Source organism: Mercenaria mercenaria, chromosome 3, assembly GCF_021730395.1.
Source record: "Mercenaria mercenaria strain notata chromosome 3, MADL_Memer_1, whole genome shotgun sequence".
NCBI classification, from domain to species: Eukaryota; Metazoa; Mollusca; class Bivalvia; order Venerida; family Veneridae; genus Mercenaria; species Mercenaria mercenaria.
This window is the reverse complement of record NC_069363.1, coordinates 67,482,450-67,494,844: the sequence shown is the minus strand read 5'-3', so window position 1 is coordinate 67,494,844 and position 12,395 is coordinate 67,482,450. Positions and strand designations below refer to the sequence as shown.

General features: G+C 35.1%; 1 protein-coding gene across 1 annotated transcript; it reads left to right on the top strand.

The window, feature by feature from the left end:
* Nucleotides 1-4,535: 4,535 nt before the first annotated feature.
* Nucleotides 4,536-11,960, top strand: LOC123523443 (PHD finger protein 24-like). The gene is made up of 7 exons (XM_045301121.2): nucleotides 4,536-5,005; nucleotides 5,217-5,417; nucleotides 5,545-5,623; nucleotides 5,903-6,105; nucleotides 9,465-9,625; nucleotides 10,753-10,839; nucleotides 11,473-11,960. The coding sequence occupies exons 1-7, from the start codon at nucleotides 4,841-4,843 to the stop codon at nucleotides 11,546-11,548; spliced, it is 972 nt and encodes a 323-aa protein (XP_045157056.2). The 5' UTR covers nucleotides 4,536-4,840; the 3' UTR covers nucleotides 11,549-11,960.
* The last annotated feature ends 435 nt before the right edge of the window (nucleotides 11,961-12,395 follow it).

Genomic DNA, 12,395 nt, shown 5'->3' with positions numbered 1-12,395 from the left:
TTATTTTTCCGTTTTTCAAAAACATTACACATGAACCGTCGTATGTATCCAACAGTAAAATGTTTTAAATTTGGCATTAAAAATGAAAGAAACCGGATTTGACAAGGTGTTGTTGACTTTTAGTTTTAATAAGATTTGCCTGAGAGTTTTAAGGTCGATTTTTCTTAAATACTGCATTTAAACATGTCAACTGTAAAGTCAAGTGATTATGGGCAGATTAACATTGTACTTAAGGTGAAATCTTGGCAGGTAACGTGCAATAAGAATGTCAAAATATATACCTTATGTGGATTAGTATTAAACGATTATTTCTCCTTATAACTGTTATTATTCTTCCAATAAATACGTCATCAAAATTGCATAGCCAAAACGTTACATCGCAGTTGTGTCAAAATTTAACTTAGCAGGTCCCCCAGTAGTACAGTTGTGTTGGTTGGATATTGAACGTGCTCACATTCATTATGACAGATTGTAAGATAAAGGAAGGGAGAATGTCGAAGACACAAGACAACCGTCCTGACCATTGGCAACATTCAAAGTACAAAGCTTTAGCCATCGGCTTCTTCTGTCGGCATGTGTCGGACAAATCCCGCCAGCGTGAAATACTTACAAGGTAAGTCTCCACTATTTAGCCTAAATTATGTTCTTTTTTAATGATAAGATATAGGCATATTGATCTGCGGAATGTTTCTCGAAAAGTTCAACCATAAGTTCTGTCTGAAAAAAGACGGATTTTGCAGCAGCTGTACTTCATATTAAAACTGAAGAAAATCAAAGCGCTGAAAGCACAGAAAGCACAGAAAGGTTGAAACCTTTCGAAAAACATGTGGTTCTGGTAAGACGTTAGTTCAATAACTTTAAATTTGCACAAGGCGCCTTTTAATATCTGGACGTTCAACATGTCCCTGTGTCAAGTTTAATTGAATGACAGCCATTTACATAGTAAAAATTCCAACCTTATTTTATTGAAGTTTAATGTAGGAATACTCTCAAACACGTGATATATTTGTTTACCGTAATTTAAACTGCGCCAGGAATTACTTCCCAAACATATAGCGCAGACTATTCTAGCGTAATTTAATTAAATATCATGAACAATACAGCGCACTAGTAAAATAATCTGCGGCCATTATTTAACGCACTTGTACCGTCGAATGCATGTAGACTAGATTTTTAAACTGCTTTTATATGAACTCATAATTTAATGAAATAAATTTTAATTTAACACAACCAATAAATGCTGGTTACACCCATCAACTATAATCATATGCACACTACACAGACAATACCTTAGTAACGGGCCGCATTTTTTTTTTATAAAATCCGACCATGAGAATACTGCGTCTAAAATCATTTTTTATAATAAAGAAAATTGAACAGTTTCGTGTTGTGATGCAAAAGCGAATGGATGTAAATTTCACTTTCAAAGTGAGGACAGATCTTCGCTAATTTCAGTAAGACAGTTTGTTCAATGGATGTGTAAAATAGGTTTTCTTTGTCCAATGTTGGTATTTACCTATTACATTTTAGTCACTTCAACCGTGAACTTGTAAAACCTTCCGCAAGATATTTTGCGCAAAGGTCTTCCGGGAAATTTATAAAAACTTCGACAAAACGCTATGTGAAATGTCAAAATCGTAAAATATTGAAGGCCGACATTTACTTATCGAACTAGTAAGAAGTGTGTATGTAACCTTCACTTTCACAGGAGCTGGTATTTAAGGCATGAAGGTAGTTATTAGTCGGATATGCCACCATGGTCTACTTGAATTTAGTCCATATAAATAGAATTTTCCCGACTAGTAAAACCTATTTTCATATCAAATATCAGCTTTATTTATGCTTGTTTGTAAGAAGAATGTCTGCTGATGTTTTAAGCTACGTTATATGCTGTTTGGTAAAGTTAAAGTAAAGTTTGTATTTCCTGCTGTCTACCTATACCATATTTGCGTTTCCAAACAATGTTTATTCAACAGAAACTACAAACTCATTGTGTACATAAATGCGCTTCCCTTGTTTCCAAACTGCGCTTATCATTCAAGAAAGATAAAACAGACAAAAGTGTCATTGTGGTCCTGCTGCTCGCCAGGGTATCAAATGCTATTCTCTAAGTAATCAGATCTCCAATAGTTCAACTCCAATATTATTTATGTTTGCTATGTGTCAAGTTTTTTTTTCTATAATTGTAAGTTGAAGCATATTTCCAAGAATTGCTAAATTGTGGTGATAAATTAGTAAATCAAAAAAATTATCAAGCGTAAATTAGTAGGATATGAAAATAATATTGTAAAATCAGACGACTACAGGCAATGCACATCGTACAGTATCAGAATGCACTTACTGCAGGCACAACACAGAAAAGTTCAACTCCAAACATTCAACACCTCAAAAGTTAAACTCCAAGATCATTCTCCAAGTAATCAGATCACCAAGATTTTAGATTTGCTCACCTCCCATGACTGTTTGCTAGGTTTCAAGTTTTTTTGTACAGTTACTAAATTGTGAGGCTTAATAGATAAAATAAACGAGAATTATGATTTGTTCTAGCAGGATTGGCATATAAGTGAGAACTGTTCTAGAAAGGTTCAGAATTCAAAAGCTACACATGTATACTATCTTGGATGTACCTCTGCGTGTCGGTCTTTGGATTACAGTATGTTATAGCGTTTCGAAAACTAAAGAACAAATCTACAGTTGATAGCAGGCAACAACAAATAATACACATTCTTGACCTAATCAATACTACTTTCTATGTTCACCAGTCTATTGTACATATAATGTTTGAGTGAATGTGTTCTTGACAAATCGTTATGTATTAAAAAATAAGGCTACTTATTAAGAAGAGCCATTTTGTTGACTTCCACAAATCAAAAACACAATTTTCAGATATATAGAATAATGTTTTGACTAGAAGACACACTTTAAAAAGTATTTCTATGTAGCTAGGTTCAAAGTATCGAGTAGAATAGAAAAATCTAATTATTTTTCAAAATTTTACACGATATCACATAATACACCAACTTCCACAATTCTTGCAGCAAGGGTTGTATAATTCCACACATTTCTGCGAAATCAACTTCTTGTTTAGCTGACCCTAGAAATAAAATGTATTGACGTCACGACTTAAGTAATCGTGACATCAAAACATTAAAAATGTTGCAACCGTACTTCTTTAATTCAAGGGTTGTTGTCTTTAAACTCCGCTACCTTGTTAAAAATGCTTGTACAAACGACCGACCCTGCTCAAACAACAGTAGAAGTCAGTGGGGTCCACCAAGCTAGAAACTAGACCTGTATCTACTCCAAGATCCTGCTGTTTCGACTTCCATGCAGTTTTGAGATAAGAAAAAGAACCATACACACGAAAATCGTCGGGAGAAGACGCCAATGTCCCGTTGCTATGCTTTGATTCAATTTTGCTTAAATGAAATCAAACAGTTTCATTTATCGGGGACACATATGTAGGCCAACATCGAGAAACTTCACATCAGGCAAACACCCACATTTGATATTCTAAGATAAGATTTATTAATTGAGTCGGAAAGACAATTACAAGTAACATAAGCTCTGATGAGATTTTTAACCGACAATAAATTCTCGTTATGTACTGCTTTGATTCTATTTTGCTTAATAATTTATTTTAAAAACTCTGTAGCTTTAACTCTGTTTTATTAACGTTTATCAAAATGACAACTTTCATGTGAATTTTTCAATTCAACAACAATTAAAATACAAATCCGGAACTGATGTAATGTTTTTAAAGTCATAGTAAAGTACCGCTTATATCTAAATATATTCTGGATTTGCAAGGAATGTCAGTTACTTATCTTGTAAGTGCTAAAATAGGTTGTTACATTAAATATTGAGACAAATATGTAAATTAACCAGACGTGCACATGCAACACGACCATTTGCTTAACCTTTAACGTTACAGTGGATTATTATAGTTATTAATATACTACAGTTATAATTATTTATGAAAAGGAAATCTTAAACAAATATTTTGACTCAATTTTACATAAATCGTACAAAGATATTAAAGCGATAAAATAAAATGTTAAATAATAAATAATATGAATCGGTCATTATAAAAGCTGTACAAAAATAAGGACAAAATAAGAATAAAGGGAAGTAATTCAGAAATCAAATATCTATTTTTAATGAAATAAAGCAGTTTATCATTTAGCTTACTCCTACACAGTGATCTCCCTTGTCATTCGAATCGGGACAGGTAGAAAGAATCGCATGCAGATCTATATCCTATTCAAGTAGCAAAATGATTCAGATCATATGCTGTTTTATTACTGACGAGTGCATTATGTATTGAGGCTAAACTAGAGAAATCTTTATCATACGTTTTGAACTATTTTTTTCACGGCATATTTTCATGCGCTTTGGTCACGTCTGTGTTTTAAAGGAATACACCTTCGCTTTTCAACTTAGCCATGCTCCAGGGAACAACAGACTTAAAAACATAATTTTAATGCGAAATGACGCATTCTTTAACCTCATTGTATTTACATATATATGAAAATATCAACCGACTGTAGAACAATGTTCAGAAAATAGTTTATATCAATAAGAATATCTGTCGATTAGCCCGAAAAAACGGGCAAAAACCTTACAGCGGATTAATCTGTCTTTCAGTGAAAATGGTTAGTCTGATATTTTTGCAAGCTCTGGAATACGGTAATTATAGGTCTCAACCACTTCGTGGTTTCAACCTAAAAACTACAGAAGGTTATAAGTACGCATCATAAAAATGTATTTCTATTTTAATTAAAGTGTACAATGTGTATACGTAAAAGACTTACGTAAGTACGATTTATATGACAGTTTTATGAGGAGAATGAAGACACAAATGGAGAACGACAAGGATGAGCTGTTGAGGAAACTAGAGGACTATACCATCACAGAAAGTCCTAGCATATCTACAATCCGACCAAAGTCCCCCGTACAGTCAACCCGTAAAATACCGTACCCGGACGTGCCAACATATGTTAAGGTATATCTTTTTAAAAAAAATCCGTATCCGAACATTGTAGCCGGAACCGGGTTCTATACAGTTAAAGAGGGAAATGTTTTAAATGTAGACTTCATGATACGTTACTGAAATAGATTAAGTCCGTGTATTTGACGAGTGCACTAAACACACGCACAATTTCTTTGGATATCAAAAATCGCTACAGTGCTCAACAATTTATTTTTCTTTCCAGTATGAGATACCTTCAAATGCTAAATGTGCGATATGTGAGCACGTGTTTGCCGTGTTCCACGAGCACGAGGCAGTACCATGTCGAGTGTGTGATGATGTCTTCCATAAAGATTGTCTGATGAGATGTGGAGATCTTACAGATACAGACAAACATAACATAGACAAAGCAAGGTCCAATATCGGATGGAGCTGTCCTCATTGCGTACGTATATTGCTTACAAGTTCACTGAATATATCATGAAGACGAAATTCAAAAAAGATTGTATGCTCGTTGTTGCTTGTCAGTATTAATAATTTCTTTCACTACGACCAGTTTGCATATATTTCAGGCAAACATTTCGCTGTTATTAACGACTGAAGAAGTGAAGGCGATGACATATTTATTTGAGAAAATAGACTTCAATCAAGGTACAGCACAAACTCTATCCTGTCTTTCTTTACATTTAAATCTGGTATAATAATTTTCCGTTAATATACATGATATATGTCTGTCCAATCTAATAGACATTAAAATAATGGATTTTGTGTCAAGTTTAAATAATTTACTTGGACGATGAATTTTGAACATGCAAAAATCAGTATCTGTGATTTTCCTTAATTAAATTTTGACAAATACATTTATTTACGCAAGTAATTCGTTAGTTTAAAAGATCACCAAATATACAGATGTTCCTATATTTTTTCCAGATTTACAAATTTCACTGGCGGAGTACCTTCACCATTTTTCACGTCGGTCTTCACTGACCAACAAACGCGGCCAGTTATTACCGGCAGAACGGGACAGACTTTCACGCAACTTCAAATACATGGACATGAACAAAGATGGAAAACTGGACTGGTGGGAATTTGTCAACCATGAAAGTAAACTTTATCTGGCTGATAAAAACAAAGTATGTTAAAATAGTCTTATCTATCTGTCTATACTGCATCACTCCTCTTTACGAGTATTACGTGCAGCTGCGCGCCTGTACAAGAATGGACAGGAGAATAAAAGTAATACATGATGTGTATTGCAAGCATGACTACAGTTGATAGTGTTAAAAACAAGAAGGATTTACAGATAAAATCAGTTTAAAAACAGGTCTGTCATGTTAAGCATTGTGTACCAGTTTGGTCACACCCTGCTTAAATTGGTTCAGGGTGGGGGCTTGCACAAGTTGTACTGGAAGGGAATTCCAAAGCACTATGGTGGCTGGAAAAAATGAGTACTTATAGTAATTACAGGGAGTGAGGATCTGGGTATAGAAGTGGGGATGCATATGTCTTGTTAGACGGGATGGGGGTCTGACATAGGGAGGAAGTGCTACAGCAACCAAACCATTCACTATTTTGTAGAACATAAGGAGGCGTGAATCAGATCTCCTATTTTCAAGGGTACGCCATCTCAGCTGACTTAGCATGTTTGTGACACTGCTATAAGGGGAGTAGTCATGATTAACCCATCGCGCTGCCCTCCGCTGAATCATTTCGATCTGTCGGATGTTATGTTGGGTATAAGGGCTCCAGACGCAGCTAGTATATTCCAGCTGTGGCCTGACTAGGGCCTTATAAGCTACTTCCCTAACTTTTGGGTTTTTGCATGGGATATTTCGCTCAATGAAGTTAAGTGTTCGGGTAGCTTTGGACGTGACTAAATTAATGTGTTTATTCCAGTTAAGATCTGAGGATATGGTGACCCCAAGATACGTTGCATCAGGAACTGTTTCCAAGACTTGGCCATGGAGTGTATACTTTGATTTGAAAGTGTTTTTTTTTACCTTGTTATGTTCATAACTGTGCATTTTGAGGGGTTAAACTCCATGTCCCACTTACTTTCCCATAACTGTAACCTATTCAAGTCATGCTGGAGGATGTTTTCTTGGGCAGGACTATTTACAGTTAAATAGACCGCAGTGTCATCGGCGAATAAACGGACCTGTGAAATCTGATTTTCAGGCAGGTCATTTATGTAGAGTAAGAACAGAAGGGGGCCTAGAACGGAGCCCCGTGGGACTCCGGAAGTTACTGGAACTTCAGCTGATGCTTCACCATTCAAATGTACGGATTGGCGCCTGCCAATCAAGATATACTTGACCCATTGCAACGTGATGCCCTGAACACCATGTTGATGAAGTTTGTACAGAAGTTTCAGATGGTTAACCCTGTCGAATGCTTTAGAGAAGTCCAGAAGGATTAAGTCCGTCTGGTGGCCTTGAATTAAGTTTCGAGATAGATCTTCTACAAGTTCGAGTAACTGAGTTTCGCATGACCTTTTCTCTCTGAACCCATGCTGTAGGTCATAGAGGATGTTGTTAACCTGGAAAAATGCTTGATAATATTAGAGGCTGTGATGTGTTCCAGTAACTTACAAAGAATACAAGTTAGGGAAATAGGCCGGTAATTTTCAGGATTGCTGTTGTCGCCCTTCTTAACTTAACATAGAGAAGAGATGATTTTTTATAATGTGTATATGCTGCAAAACATATTAAATGAAAAAATCAACGGAAGGAAGTTAAAAAAGCCATTTGGTATCTGATTGGGCAAACGGCTTGGGCAGATGTATATACATGTATTTACAATCACAGTAACTACCATAGAATATCTTTCTTACTTATTCCGAACAGTGTGGTATATACAATTTGGACGCAAAAATTTCAAAAAGAACATTTGATTATAGCTTTAACTAATTTATCTTACGGTAAAGATCAAAACTGAACCGACTCAACTGTATGATTTTTCACTGGATTTAGCAATATCTTAAATAAAAACCAGGCACTGTATTTTATCGGAAGGCGAATTACAATTGAACGTGGGCGGGTGTTTTGGCTGTTCTATGTCGAAAAGTGCGAAATCATGACATGTATTTTGAATTTTCTGACACTACTGGAAAGCAAACCACTTATTTTTGTAGCAAGCTAACGGCTGTCAGGTATTATTTTAGGTTTTCCGGATAAATACCCGTATAAACGCAAAAAAAAAATAGAATTAAGAAATAGATCTAAATGCTATTTTGTGTGTTTACACGGATATAAACCACATTGGGACTTCTTGCAAATCATGAAGAAATAATTGGTTTGCTTTCCGTGAGTATCTGAAAATAAAAATAAAAATTTCATGATATTGGCCAGAGATTAGTGTAATTCGCCTTCCGATACAAATACAGTTCCTGGTTCTTATTTAAGATATCTTCCAGGAAAAATATATATGATGTTGTCGATTAAATTTCAATCTGTACCAACAGATAAAAAAATGTTTTAGCTATATTTTAATGTTCATTTTGAAATTTATTATTATAAAATACACCTGGCACTAATGCTCTTCCATAGTTTAGGGTAACACGTCTGAAGCAAATATTTTGCATTATGTATAATAGCCTAATAATTAATTAAACCATATTTTTTTTCAAACTATCATTGAATCAGAAGGAAAAACCGCAAATAAACGAGATAAGGTCGTCTTCTTGATTTTTTGTTAAACAGAATTTAAAACATTGTTCCTATCTGGACAAAATTATGCCCCTTTTCCGACTGAGCAATTTTTGGTTCTGCTTTGTATGTAAGTTGGTAGCTCGGTACCCCGGCCACTGATGGTAATGGATTGAAACTCCACACACTTGTCCATTGTGATGAGCTAACATGCATTCAACAGGTTACATAACTCTCTATTGCATTTTTATAAAATTGTGTCCCGTTTTCAACCTTTATATTAATTCAGTTGACCGTAAGGCAGTTGAATAGTCGAACATTGCTGTCCTCCGACAGCTCTTATTCCCAATTCCCCAAATATCAACTAGAGTCCTAACACTGCTGCTTCTTTTATGTACTCATTTTTTAATAAATTTACATCTAAACATATCTACTGTCAAAGTTAACATTCAGAAGGACGGTAGCACTGACTGCTTAACACGTAATGCACGGGAGACCATAGATTCTCGGTAACATTTATGCTACCCATATAACGGCTACATGGCATTATTCTAGGTATCCGGATTAAATGTGCGGAACTACCTTAAAAGAAAGTAATCGCTTTTTCTTTTCTGTACAAAAACATGCAGTGAATTTAAATATGATATTGTAAAGAAAACTTTGGTATTTACATTACGAAGGGCAGTTTGGTAAATACATATTGAAGAACATTTTTATACACTCGTGTACGTGTACATTGTAAAGAGTAATGGTCTATAAAATAGGCCTTTTCCAAAATGAAAATTCACCTTAAACGAGAGACTAAATAATTCGTTGGATAAATGACTGTGATATTTTGCCTTCAGTATGATTTGGTTGATCTATTAACCAAGAAGGAACTGTGTGCGGCCAAGGCAACATTTAACAAAATGGATATCGACGGCGACGGCAGAATCAAGGAATATGAAGTAAAAGAGGCCTTCAAACATTGGTACAGAAATTTCGAAAATCAAAAGCCTAGCTTCACGTAAGTTTTAAAAAAAGTTTTCAAATACATTTAACCAGCAGTCCGGTATAACTGGCTTTGCTCATGCTTCGTCACTCGCTGGAATTCAGCGAAACTTTACAGGAGGCTTTACTTTCAAGAGGAGATGCGCATGTAATCTTAATGTTACGGTCGGATGAATTTTCAATGAGTTATTGCCCCTTGATTATTCAACATTAGTATACTATAGTACAATTTCTTGCACGGGGTATTCCTAAGCAATCACTCGATGGAATTCACCGAAACTTCAAAGCAAACTCCATGTCCAATATGAGATGCGCATATTATCTTCATGTTAAGGTCCATGATTTTTCATTGGGTTATTTCCCTTTGATAATTCAACATTAGTACACTATAGCACCATTTCTTGTCTCGTGTATTCCTCAGCAACCACTCGCTGACGTTCAGCGAAGCTACATAAGAAGCTTCATGTCCAATAGGAGATGCGCATATTACCTTCATGTTCCGGTCGGATGATTTTTCACTGAGTTATAGCCCTTTGATTATTCAACATTAGTAAGCTATAGCACCATCCTTGCCGGGAGTATTCCTAAGCACCCACTGACTGATATTCCACGAAATTTCAAAGGAAGTTTACTCCCAGGAGAAGCGCATAACTTTTGCGTGCTTTTATAACAACTACTTGCTGGAATTCTTAGAAGCTTCTTTGGAAGCTTCACTACTAAGAAGCCAAATCCCGTTTTTGTGCTTTTAATATGCAATAGTCATACTTCGGGGAGCATCAATTGGTTTACCGATGTTTTTTTGCTCCTTTCGATTTGCAAGAGTTGTCACTAGCTATATTATCAATTCATTGATGGATATATGATGTCATCGATGTCATTATATTTAAGACAATTATAAGTTAATAAAATAAGTGGTTTCACATCACAGGAGATAATGTAATACAGAGAACATCTCACAGCGAGGTTATTTAGAACATAGGACTGTCTCAGTTTCCTTTAAACAAACTTTGTAGTGATTATACTTTCCAATCTGCATAACAGGAATATTTCTTTTTTAATATTACCAAATTCGAACGTGTACTGCCAGATAATTTTCAGAAAGACAAGTCAAAATGCATCTATTCTTCTATTGTGTGCTTACAGGACAGAGATGGTGAAAGACTCGGACATCCTTGATCTACATGCCAGTGTATTCACCCGGTGGGTCATGGAATCTAATAACAGTCAGGGGTACATATTTCATTGACTGTGACTGAAAACAGATCTGCTGCGCCTGTGAAAAATTACAGACTCCGGTATATACCGGATTCAAGCGATTGACTAGTACCTTATTGTATATATTTTGCAACCATGGTAATCCTAACCATAACCTTTAGTCAGTATATTATACATATTATACACTAAATGCGTGCAGACATGCAAACATTTGCGCATTTTTTGCCGTGCGCTGCGATGATTATGATTTTGTGACATGCGCAGTACCAGATCTGTAATGAAAAAGTTACAATTTCATTGGGTTGTACGACATATTTTAAGAACTAACTTTAATGGTGGAAGACGATAGATGCCCCTCTGGAATAATTTCAGACATGGGCTGGCATACGGATGGAACCACCAACCTTCCGCAAACCTGCTGGACAACTTCCTCGCATTACAACTCGAGCACAGCACACACATGAACCTAAATTTATAGCAATCTACAGTAGACAATACATTTTTGCAAATAATTTTATAGTGAAGAACTATTTCTTTTGGACATCTTACAAATTGTGTTTCTGTTAAATATTGCAAGTAAATAATAATTTCTATATAAAATAATTACAAACCTATCAAAATGATAACCTAACAATTTCTGTATTACAGTGATGTGAAATGGGAGGATTTCATATTAGACCAGGCATTGTATATCATTTGTGCTCGACCAAACATCAACATATAGGAGAAAGGATACAAATCAACTTGAAAACACCATTCAAAGTTTTTAACAATTCTCAGGGATTATTTGTCAGTTGAAACAGCAAATGTTAAAAATGTGTATCTCTGACACAAAGACGGTTTAAGCATTGGTATGGAAGGAATGTTGTATGTGAAGTATATAATTTTAACTTGTGTTATTGTGTATACATGATGAGAACAGAAATAGTACATTTATTACAATCGGATTTCATATTTTTATGTTATGTAATATGCATTAAAATAATAAATACACATTACATTGTGGTGGGAAGGGCAGATATAGACCACTAATATAGAGCCCAGTTGTATTTTTTAACGAACATACTCTAGTTTTGAAACATTATTAAAGCAGCATTTACAAAACGATTATTGGGATTCAATTAAAATTTACTTTTTGAAAGTTCTGACAATCAAAAGCCTGAGATGAGGACTCGTCTTGAAAAAAACGTCTTTAAATTTTACCAATATCAAAAAAAAAAAAAAAAAAAAAAAACGATTTCATTGGAAATTTGCTTAAATATAAATATTTCCAATCTTATTTCTTGTTTTTGTGCTATTGTGGCCGGTCAGTGTCCATCAACATTTGCATTGTGAACACTCTACAGGCCACAGTTGTAACCCAGTCTTTATGAAACTTGGTCAGAATGTTTGTCTTGATGATCTCTAGGTCATGTTTGAATCTGGGTCATGTGGCGTTAAAAACTAGGTCAGTAGGCCAGATCAAAGGAAAAGCTTGTGAACACTCTAAAGGCCACAGCTGTGACTCAGTCTTTATAAAACTTGGTCAGAATATTTGTCTTGATAGTTTCTAGTTCAAATTTGAATCTGGG